The 12,491-nt window shown below is 34.2% G+C and overlaps 1 protein-coding gene across 3 annotated transcripts in view; it reads right to left on the bottom strand.

The window, feature by feature from the left end:
• LOC145332324 (uncharacterized protein CG43867-like) overlaps window positions 1-12,491 on the bottom strand; it is a 283,573-nt gene that overhangs the window by 140,018 nt on the left and 131,064 nt on the right. For all 3 annotated transcript variants that reach the window (XM_080177312.1, XM_080177313.1, XM_080177314.1), the window contains 5 exons: window positions 10,543-10,659; window positions 5,210-5,368; window positions 4,868-4,971; window positions 4,441-4,531; window positions 1,681-1,784 (listed from right to left, as the gene is read on the bottom strand). In XM_080177312.1, coding sequence (XP_080033438.1) covers window positions 1,681-1,784; window positions 4,441-4,531; window positions 4,868-4,971; window positions 5,210-5,368; window positions 10,543-10,659 — 575 coding nt within the window. The remainder of the gene's footprint in view (window positions 1-1,680; window positions 1,785-4,440; window positions 4,532-4,867; window positions 4,972-5,209; window positions 5,369-10,542; window positions 10,660-12,491) is intronic.

Raw genomic sequence — 12,491 nt, 5'->3', positions numbered from 1 at the left:
ATTAAAACCTTCTTTTTTACTTGAAAACAACATTATAGCATGCACAACAAAATATTCTAATAAATACATTTTATGACAGGTCATAACAGATTAACTCATAAAACTTAATTAGTTTAAGAAAACGCACTTTTAGCGTTAATTTCAAACCAACAAACTTGCTTATTTATTAAGATATTAAAATGAAATAAAAGTGACTTTTTTTATTATTAATGCACACAGTATTAAAAGAGATCTTTTATGAAAAATGACTTTGTATAAATCTCTTAGAATTCGGAAAATTTGCTGCAATATCCAATTAATATATATCGATTGGCAACCCGCGACCGTGGCTCAACACGTAGCGCATCCGCTCGTCGTCGGGAAGGTGATAGGTTCGAATCTCGGTAAGAACCGCGTCAGAACTAAAGACGTTAAAAATGGTTCCTACTGCTGCTATGTCAGGTGCGCGACATAAATAGTTAGAGTAGGGGGAATGCCTTGGCCCAAAACAGGCGCAACTCACTACCATGCACAGTTAGGACTTCTCAGACAAAGGTCGTGCAATCAAAGGGTTGGTTGTCTGATGGCAAATGGACGCTTTACACCGCAATCATAGGGCTTAGGGCTGACAACCCTATCCCATATCCATAAGCCACATTGTTACAGAAACACTGACGAATTGTCAGCGGCCTATGCTCCCCCCTGTGGAGTGATAAGGGCTTGTTACTTTTTTTTTTATATATCGATTGGCACAAAACAAGAAACTTTCATTTTGAACCATGGGTTTTAAGGGATTAGATAATGGACGATAAATTAATGTACAGGTCCAACAATGTTGAATAAACCTACACCTTCAGCAGATTAGAACTATTGGTAGATAAGTTTGGACACTGCTAGTTTGTGGAACCCAGTCAGGATTTAAATAAAGTTTCTGAGCCAACACCATGAAAAAATATCCGCTGGATTAGAACCAGTTCTTAGCGATACTGAAAATTCACATATAGCATCGTACAACAGAAAATGTATTACGAGAATCAAAAGGAAAAATCATAAAATTAATACAGTTTCAACCTTACAATTTTTTATTTTAATATCCGCGAAAAGATGTTTATAATACAATGCGATAAATAACTATTATTAATTTTTCTAAGGTTTACTATAATTTTATGTAAGGGGGGGGGGGAGAGGGGAGCAACAAATCCCCAATTGACCTCTGGAAATTTTAGGTTGGCCTACAGAATAAATCGGTCGACCTCTAAAAGTGAACTGGGCAGTAGGTTACTGAAATTATTTTATGTATATACCACAATGACAAGTAAACAATTATGACAATATTCAAAAGAAGCAAAGTACAAAAACAGAAAGGAAATGACAAATGGTTAAAGCCCACAGGTGTTATAAATCAGATTTGGCGCACCATTGAAATGATTTAAAGATCCAGCTCAGGTAAATTTTGACATTTCATACACTAAAAAGTAAGAGGGGAGAGGTTACTAATCAATTATCCCCCGGGTATAAATCTAGCCCAGCCAAGGGATTAATAAAACTTTTGCAGGGGATGTGTAAGATAAATTCCTCTCCCTTTCTCGCAATAACCCCCCCCCCCCCAAAAAAAAAAAAAAACACTAATCGGTTAAATACTTTGTAAAACAAAAAAAACTTGAATAAGTGTGAATTATCTTAGATATTTATGTTACTTACCCCTTTAACAGCCGCGTAGACAGGCACTCTGAGTTCCCGGCTGAATATTGGCGGTGGCAGCTGGCGGGGTAGCAGCGGGGTAGAGCAACTGCGTATAGAATCACCTAGATAAATAGAAGCGTGCAGAGGTATAAATTTGAATACCCTTTATGAGTATTCAGTTCAACTTAGAGTAAAACATTAGAGGGAGAAAGGGTTAAATAACTGTATCTCTCCATCGTAACCGCCTTGTGCAACCTTTCTATTGGATAATTTAAAATCAACCAAAGGTGTCGCTTATATTAACACAGCCAGGAAGAAGAAAATAATTTAGAAGCAGACGAAAGAGGTCTTTAAAAAAGGAAGGAGGTAGTTGTCTGTAAACACATCTATACCATAGATCGGTTAGTTCAACCCCCTTAAAATATCCAAGAGGGTTGTCAAGTGAAAAATTACATCCCTCTTTAGCTTAACCAGGGGACAAACAAATGACGTTTGTATGAGATAAATAGATACAGAAGCGTGCGGAAGGGGAGTGTAGATGTGTTAATTAGGGTTGGGCCGGATATCCGGTGTGGCCGGATATCCGGCCATTTTCAATATCCGGCTGGATACCGGATATTGAAACTATCCGGCCGGATATCCGGCAATATAATCTTTTATATTTTACAACAAAAAACTCTGGTTTTTTTTAATCTTAAATGGCTGTAATTTTCTTATTATTGAAGATAGAAGAACAATTTTTTCTGAATATGTTTATCTTTATGTAAATTTTATATTAGAAATCTCAAAACATAAATTTTGGCGGTGGCAGCAGTACTTGGCAGCTGCCAGCCGCAAACCGACGGTTTGCAGGTAAACGGCAACGGATTTTATGAAATTGTAATATGTCATGAAGATATATAAAAAAGCCTAAGTATAAAATTTGAAATCTTCAAGTAAAAATTTGCGGTCACAGGAACCGTTTAAAGATTTCTGGAGACCTGGAGGTTCAGGACTTGCAGGATTATACCTGGAACCTGAAATCAACTTGAACACCTATATTACATATGAGGATGTACGACTATAGGATATTTTAGTATTAGATAACATAAAATGCTTTGTTTAAGTAAAAAAATATTTTTACTTTTTACCTGAATGACCTTACCAGATTTGCTGGCATCCTGTGCCCGCCAGGAAGGAGGTATTAAAAAAATTTCAACTCTCAGTTATGTGTCATACCCATATTTCGAAAGTCACTTAGTTATAGCCCTCTACCTTTTATACACAGAAAATGGGATAGAAAAAAACAGAGGGGGGGGGGCAGGCATTTAACGCCACATCCCGCCAATCCTCCAACCGTTAGGGGTTGATATTACAGATTGAGGGAAGTAATAGTTCATTAGATTTATTTGCTAAGAAGAAAGATCATTTAATACTTACTTAATTTTTAAGTTTTAATCTTAATTTTATCCTATTATACAAAGTAGTAAGCTTTTTTTGTCTGTAGCGTAGGATCTTGCTAACCGCTGAACTGTTCTCCTTTAGAGTGAAGCTTCTTATAGGTCCCAGGGTGGTTTTAGGCTGTTTCATTTTTATAAAAAAAAGTCGTTGTAAGGTTTTAAATTATTTTTCTGTACTTTCATGTCCCTTCTAACATCCCTAGATACTAGGGACGCAGCCGCTAGTATAATATAAAACACTAGTTTATGAAGAAATTTTTTTTGCTGGTATAGTCCTCTTTGTGGCAACGACCCTTAAAGAGCGATTATTAGTATTTTCTCAGTAGCTTTCCTCCTATTTCTAGCCCCTTGCGGAGAACTCTAACCTTGCGGGGCCAATTGCCTAACCCTGCGGGGCAACCACCTAACCAAATATAACCTAACCTAACCTAAAATAACCTATTAAAAGCAATTTTAAAAATACAACGAATCGCCCCTTAAGGTGCGTTTCCACAAAAGGGACTATTTCCTTTTTTGATACTTTAATATGTAGTAATATGGCCGGTTATCCGGCCGGATATCCGGTAATTTGGCCGGATAACCGGATATCCGGCGTTGGCCGGATATCCGGTCGGTTACCGGATATCCGGCATTTGAAATCAGCCGGATATCCGGTATCCGGTATCCGGCCAAAAAAATATCCGGCCCAACCCTAGTGTTAATATATACTCCAATGGGTGTTAAAATCCCTTAGGAGTCTAACAAAGGTTTACACTCTACACCACCCTAAAAAAAACAAGAGGGGTGTCAAGTGAAAAATTACACTTCAATTTAGCTAGGATGTGAAAAAATTTGCCAATCAAAGTAAGTTTGTTTGACTTTTGAGCTTTTATATTCTGTCAGGGGTTAGATACCAACCCCCTGACAATAAAAAAAACACCCCTCCTTGTTGTATGTATTGCAACATTTATATAAAGGGGATGTCAAAACTCTGTGCACGCCAATAGATAGATAGATATTACACCTAATTTTCTATTCCAATAATAAGTATGTTACACAGACGAACATACCGTGATTTATATTGTAGCTGCGATAAATTATAGTTATTTAGTTATTTATCGCATCGTATTGAAACAGCTTTCCGCTGAAATAAAAATGTACAATTATAAGGTTAAAACCAGATTTGTTAGCTCTGAGATGACGATGGCACGGGCTAACAAACTGTTTTAATATTATTATTTTAGATTTTCATATTCGTAGAAAACTGGATGTAATACGATACGATAAGTGGCTGAGATCCAGTTTTTATCCACCGGATATTAATCGGTTTTAAAGCCATACTGGTGATAAATTATATTACCAGAAACTTGTGAAGTGCCTGCAGCAGGATCTGCATCCTGTCCACCTCCAAGGTTGTTGTTGCTGGAATCCAGCTCAGGACCTTCCAGTACCTGTAACAGATAGATAGATAAATAGATAGATAGATAGGAAGATATATAGATAGATAAATAGATAGATAAATAGATAGATAGATAGAAAGATGTATATAAAACTGTGAGTAAAATAAAATAAAAATAAAGATATATAGATAGATAAATAGAAATATAGATAGATAAATAGATAGATAGATAGGTAGGTATATAGATAGATAGATAGAAAGATAGATAGAAAGATAGATCTAGATGGATAATGGATAGAGATGGATAGTCCCTCATTTTTATGACGTCACATGCTGATTTTTTGAACTACTTTCTATCTTACAGAAAGATAGATAGATAGATATTTACCTGGGCAGAAACAGTTTTATATATCCTCTCCTCCCACGAGGGTATTTTGTGAAGGGGAGGGGGCGGAGCTTGGCAGCTGTCATCATCATCATCGGCTGGTAATCCTAGAAAGTATCCAATTAAGACAAAGCCCATATTGTCCTGTCTCTATTAAAGATTAGAGATTTTCTTATCCCCTTCCCTTCTCCTATCCCGAAATTTATTACGTCACAGCAGGACAATTTGGATAAACAAAAAAAAACATAATAACTTGCACAACATGTCTAAATTAACGAAAAGAGTTATCTTGACTTATTATAGAAAAGCTTCGATAAAAAAAAAATATTTTAATTATTAACTCACCTGCAGATGGCGTCGTACACAAAATGGCGTACGTATCCGTGCATGAGGTGGCTGGCGGGGCAGGGGAGGGGCTCTGGTGCAGAATGAAGGCTCCGCCCACACCAGAAGAGGCGCGTGACACTGACGGCAGGGAGGAGGCAACTGACATCGACTCGTTCACTGAAAATGAGATGTTTTTTTTTAATTTGAAGATTTCTTTTTTAATTTTTGGAAGAATTTTGTAAATTGTTGAATTTTTTTTCAAGCTGTGCAGTGGCGTGCACAGGCCTAAATAATGACATCGAATCAAAATTTTATGACCGATAAATCGAATGAGTTCTTGTTTTTTTGTTAAAAGGGGGGGGGGGTGTCGTCGATCCTAAGGGAGAAGTGCCCCTTGCAAAACACTGTGCATGCCTCTACATTTTAGGGAAGCTTGTACTACAGTAATACACTAAATTAAAGCTGTCCTTAATTAAACATAAATTTTTAATATCAATTAATTTTAAAAAATGATTACATTTTTGTTTCTTGCAAGTTGTTAAAACTTATCACTTATATATTATTACTTGGATGTTGCGCCAGATTTTCATGTACTCTAATAAAGATGGCTAAAATAACGATACCCCCATTCAACCCCTTTAACCCATTTCACTGGATCAACGAAATGACTAATTAATGTGAACCATATTAGCTAGCAACCTAATTAGATGATAAATTTTCTCCAGTCAATATATCATTATCCACCTATTCTATACTTTATCTAATTTGACTTATCATTAATTTTAACAAGAGCGATTGCTTTACGTAAAGCGAAGCTCAGATTATCTTATTATATTCAGAGATATGACAAAGCATAATAAATTGATGTACACCCATAATTATGATCAATTAAATAACCCCTTATTTAGATTAAACTTATTGGTTGACAAGTTTGGATACTACTAGCTTGTACCAACTAAGAAAAATTTAAAAATGATCCATGTGACGTCATAAATATGAGGGATATGAGAGGAGAAGTGGGAAAGAAAACCCAAAAAAAGAGATGGATAATCCCTCATTTTTATGACGTCACAGGGATAATTTTTGACACAATTTGGGCTTTGTCGTCTTAAGAAGTCGGAAAAAATATTTTTCATAATTTCTATATCAGAACCACTTAAGTCTATGGATAAGGGGTAATAATGCTTATCATAATTAGTGGGTGCATACATCATTATATCTTCAATTACCTTATCTCTTAAGATCCTTTTGAAATTGTGTAAAACAATTAATTTATTGAGAAGCTTCAGTATTATAGATTGTATCAAATTTAAAATTAATGAATATTGACTGCAGTACAAATCGAAAACAGAGAAAAAATTTCCATAAAAAAATTACTAGTACGTTTTGTGTAGGTGTTTGTTTGAATAATAAGATCTCGTAAACAGCTGGTTTTATCGTTATGACAAACTAAAAGAATGTGTTACATAAAGACATGAGATGGGTTTTTGAAAGATAAATGCCGCGTTTATTGATTAATTGATTTACTAAACAGAGTATACAACTATTTATTTAATCATTTCGATTTTGTTGGTACGGCCTTCACAGAAGAAAAACAAATGATCTAAAATCCATTTTTGATGCATATTGATTAATGCATCTTTTTAGAGCTGTATTAGACATTATACATTATACAAATGGCTAAAATAATAACTAATACAGATCTAAAAAGATGCATTAATAAATATGCAGCGAAAATGGATTTAAGATAATTTGTTTTTCTTCTATGAAGGCCGTACCAACAAAAGCGAAATGATTAAATAAATAGTTGTATACTCTATTTAGTCAATCAATCAATCAAGAAACGCAGCATTCATCTTTTAAAAACCCATCTCAGACAAACTTTTGGGAATGTATTAATGTTTTATGTTCTCTAATAAAGTGAAACTCGCAGCAGGCTAAAATTACGATATCTCCCATCCATCCCTATTACCCCTATTACTGGATGAACGAAATGAACAATTAATGGGAGACCATTTTTTTAGATGTCGCTAGGGCTTTGCAAAACATGAAAATACCAGTTCAGGATAAACAATCATATTCTAATAAATTTTATAAGGTTTTTAGTTATATCGAGTTTTATTAATATCTCACAGCCTGCTTTTGTTTTAATAATAATCAATAAATAAGGGATTATTCAGCATAATTTAAAACTATCTTGCAATTCTATAATCAGCAAAAGATATCATAATATTTATTTTCAATCATAGGCGTGCATTGCAGGATAGGGGGGGTATATGATAAAGTTAAACGTAAAGTTATAAGACATATTATACAATTTTAGTAATCATTTTCAATTCATTTTGTGAAGAAAATTATATGAAATTGAATAGAATCATAGATATTTAACTTTTCCCCTAGTTTTTAATGTCCCTAGTGTGCCGTGGTGTGTTCTAGTCTCAAGACCAACACCTCCTTGGCATATTTTTAACGTGTTTAATATGACTCGAACACGATACCTTGCTGACGGCAACTATAATACAGAAAGGATGGGGACAATCGTCTTATGTGTTCTTATGGATCTTGGACAAAGTAGCTTCGGACAAAGTAGCTTCGGACAAAGTAGCTTCGGACAAAGTAGCTTCAGGACAAAGTAGCTTCCGGACAAAGTAGCTTCCGGACATTTACTTAAGAAAAGTAGCTTCTAATAGTAATAAAGGTTATGGCCGCAGCGCTCGGCCCCCTGGCCTGCCTAGCCGCGGGCGCTCGGCCCCCTTGCCTATAACCTAACCTAACCTAACCTATGTAAGAATGTTTAATGTACATTAACTTCTAATTTTATTGAAAGACAAAACTTTAACAATTTTAACAAAAAGTGGATCGTGGATTTTACTAAAAAGGGTTCGGCGATTTTTTATAATTTTTAATTCGTTTTAACTTTTTTTTTTAATTTTTACAATTTCTGTCCGCCTTTCTGTCTGTCTGTCTGTCATTTTGTCTGTCTATTTGTCTGTCTTTATGTCTGTCTTTATGCCTTTTTCTATGTCTCTCTTTCTGTGTAGACATTTCTTAAGTAAAACGTCCTAAATTTTTTCTAAAGTTATTAAATAAAAAAATCTTCCAAATTTAAGGATAAAATCCACCACTGCTGTTAAAAAGTTGAACAAAAAAATCCAATATGGCGATAAAACACACAGGGACGAAATTCAAAACCGAAATTTCTTTCTTGAATAACTTTGTCTACAGGGTGAAATTTAAAAATCCGTCCGACAGTTGTCCCAAAGTCTGTGTTGGCTACCCAACGGTATGGTTTCGAACCCGATACAACCTTGCATTAAAAATATCGACCCATACCTCACACTTAATAAATGTGATATCACTTGAAAAGTTTTTAGGGGGTTTTACTTAAAAGATGTCGCATTAGGAGGTTTGTCGTTTAGGAGGTTTTTTCTATTTTTCTAAGGAAGCTACTTTTCTTAAGTAAATGTCCGGAAGCTACTTTGTCCGGAAGCTACTTTGTCGACTCCTGAAGCTACTTTGTCCGAAGCTACTTTGTCCGAAGCTACTTTGTCCAAGATCCGTTCTTATTCGGTGGCTTAACAATATTGTGGACTTTTATTAAATTTAGATTGGTTGGTTCATTAAGTTGAGTGTTAAAACTACTAATTATAATCTACAGAATGAGTAATTTTGTTTATCATAATTGAGGATGTACATTAACTTATCAATTACACCTTCCAGAGATTATATAAATATATGTAGAAATGTTTAAAGGTTCTTTCAAGTTTTAATAAAAGTGCCTAAAGTTTTTAAACCAACTGATTAGAAATTGTGTTTATAAAACTTTGGGTACTGTTATGTAATTTACACTCCAAACTATTCTAATGCTGAAAATCTTTGTTGGTATTTCGCCCCCTAGAGGTCTCTAGGGGCACTTGAGGAGGGGTAAGTTGAATCTCAAACCCATTTTTTTAAATTTAGATTTTTTTTTTTGGGGGGGGGATAATTTTTTAGCTACCCTGTTAAGGAGAACCCGATCGGTTCAGCGGTTAGCGAGATCCTTCGGTACAGACAAACAAACAAACAAACAGACAGACATCGTTGTACTTTGTATTATAGATATGTCCGTTTAAGACAATTCTATTGACAGCATAGTGAAGATAAAAAGCAAGAATTATATTCAGTTAAACATTTAGTTGGAGATTTCATTTTATTTGAAATTTTTTTTGTCTGTAGCTTAATATATAATTACTTCTCTGAACTGATTAAAGCGAAAATTAGTCTTCATTTTGGCTTGCTGATAAGGGCCTCATTTATTGGTCAGTTCATTCATCCAGTAGTGGGTAAGGGATAGGAGGTGTTGTTATTTTAGCCAGCTGAAAGTATGACTTTATTAGAGTAATGAAAATCTTATGCAACATAATACATAGTAATATACATATATCAATTTAAGACTAACATTAATTTTTGTCCCCAACCAATCAAAATTTATTTAAAAATAATTAACAACTGCGTAATTCAAGTACAAAATGAACAAAAGGCACTTGATAAGAAAGAAAGAAGGAGACAATTTTTCATAAACAGTTTATAAGTTCCTAAAGCTCATAAACACGTCCCCTCATTTGCTAGCTGAAAGCTTTTCATTTAACTCGAAAAATTTTATTAAGAGGTAATTTCTTATTTAAAATATTTGTGGGTGTCTTTTAAATTCCACCAATTAAAGCAATTATTATGCTCATGCCCTTGCATTTATAATACATTCAGACACATAAGAGTACACTTTTTAAAAATGTTTATAAAATCACGTAATCATAAGCAATAATTCAAATGAAATATTATAGCAGCGCAATAAGATAAGAAATACATAAATTGATAGATTTATAGATAGATAGATAGATAAATAGATAGATAGATAGATAATCAGATAGACAGATAGACAGATAGACAGATAGACAGATAGACATACAGACATACAGACAGACAGATAGATAGAAAGATAGATAGACAGATAGGTAGACAGATAGATAGACAGATAGATAGACAGATAGATAAACAGAGAGATAGACGGAGAGATAGATAGATAGACAGATAGACCGATAGACAGATAGACATACAGACAGACAGACAGATAGATAGAAAGATAGATAGAAAGATAGATAGACAGATAGATAAACAGAGAGATAGACAGAGAGATAGATAGATAGACAGATAGATAGACAGATAGATAGACATATAGATAGATATATAGATAAGTACCTGACATTACTGATAGCAAAGGCTCATGTGTGTCTGTTGGTGTAAAAATTAGATAGATAGATATATAGACAGACAGATAGATAGATAGACATATAGATAGATAGATAGATATGTACCTGACATAACTGATAGCAAAGGCTCATGTGTGTCTGTTGGTGTAAAGATTTCACTATAGTCCCCATACTCATCATCCATACCCTTTGTCACATTGCTGGCCGCAGCTTGGTGGTCACCTGTAATTAGACAATATAGAATCGCCCTATCTGTTTGAAACTAGTGTTGGGCCAAATACTTTTTTGGCCGGATACCGATTTTTAGTAGCGAAGCTACTCTATAATTCACTTTGTCCGTCCGTCAGTCCGTCAGTCCGTCCGTCAGTCCGTCAGTCCGTAACGCTATGGGGGAAATGGGATTTACTCAGCTCCTATAAAAGATAGAATGCTGAAATTTTCTGACAACATTCCTATAATTAAGGAGCACAATTAACTATAAAACATCATTTGCGGTCAGACCGCTTTTTAGCAGGTTTTAGGCTATTTTTATATTTTTCACATTTTTCTCCATATCTTCAGTGTTTATGGACCGATTTTAAAAATTTTTTCAGTTATAGATATCAAAAGTAAATTTCCCGTCGTTTAAAGAAAGCAACCATGAAGGCCTGACTGTCTTTTTAGCAAGTTTTAGGCTATTTTTATATTTTTCACATTTTTTCATATTTTTCACATTTTTCTCCATATATTCAGTGTTTATGGACCGATTTTCAAATTTTTTTCAGTTATAGATATCAAAATTAAATTTCCCGTCCTTTAAAGAAAACAACCATGAAGGCCTGACTGTCTTTTTAGCAGGTTTTAGGCTATTTTTATATTTTTCACATTTTCTCCATATCTTCAGTGTTGATGGTCCGATTTTCAAAATTTTTAGTAGCGAAGCTACTCTATAATTCACTTTGTCCGTCCGTCCGTCCGTCAGTCAGTCCGTCAGTCAGTCCGTCAGTCCGTAACGCTATGGGGGAAATGGGATTTACTCAGCTCCTATAAAAGATAGAATGCTGAAATTTTTTGACAACATTCCCATTATTAAGGAGCACAATTGACTTTAAAACATCATTTGCGGTCGGACCGATTTTTAGCAGGTTTTAGGCTATTTTTATATTTTTCACATTTTTCTCCATATCTTCAGTGTTTATGGTCCGATTTTCAAAATTTTTTCAGTTACAGATATCAAAATTAAATTTCCTGTCGTTTAAAGAAACAATCATGAAGGTCAGACTGCCTTTTAGCAGGTTTTAGGCTATTTTTATATTTTTCACATTTTTCTCCATATCTTCAGTGTATGGTCCGATTTTCAAAAATTTTTCAGTTGTAGATATCAAAATTAAATTTCCTGTCTTTAAAGGAAATAGCCATGACGGCCAGACTGCCTTTTTGGCAGGTTTTAGGCTATTTATAAATATATTTAACACTTTTTTCCATATCTTCAGTGTATATGGTCCGATTTTCCAAATTTTTAAAGTTTTTAAGGATTTAAAAATTAAATTTTTTGTCTTTTCAAGAAAACAACCATGGCGGCCAGACTGCATTTTATCAGGTTTTTGGCTATTTTTATATGTTTTACATATTTCCCAAGATCTTTGTTTATTTTGATCCAATTTTTAAACTTTTATGGGATATCAGCATCAAAATAATTTTTCCCATTGTTATGAGCATCTTTAATATAATTTACTTTGACCATCGTCATCATACAAAATATAACAAGGTTTCATATTTATCTTATCCAATAAATCTATTCTTGATTTTAGTAAAAACCTTTTAAATCTACCTGTACGTATTCCCATCTAGGATTTTTTGTGCTTCGCTACTTATGGATGTTGTCATCCTTGTTTTAAACAACATTCTATTTACTTGATCAATTACTAGGACGTTTAGGCTTATTGTTATAAGCGCGGCATCTTATGTTTAGGTATATCTACTTTAAGAATCATATATAAAGGAAATATACATATATACAGGGTGCGCCACATAAAACCGGACTTTTTTAAAACGGCCATAGCTTAAAAACTACT

Source organism: Acartia tonsa, chromosome 11, assembly GCF_053477335.1.
Source record: "Acartia tonsa isolate MP-2025a chromosome 11, ASM5347733v1, whole genome shotgun sequence".
In the NCBI taxonomy this organism is placed as follows: Eukaryota; Metazoa; Arthropoda; class Copepoda; order Calanoida; family Acartiidae; genus Acartia; species Acartia tonsa.
This window is presented reverse-complemented; position numbering and strand designations above follow the sequence as displayed.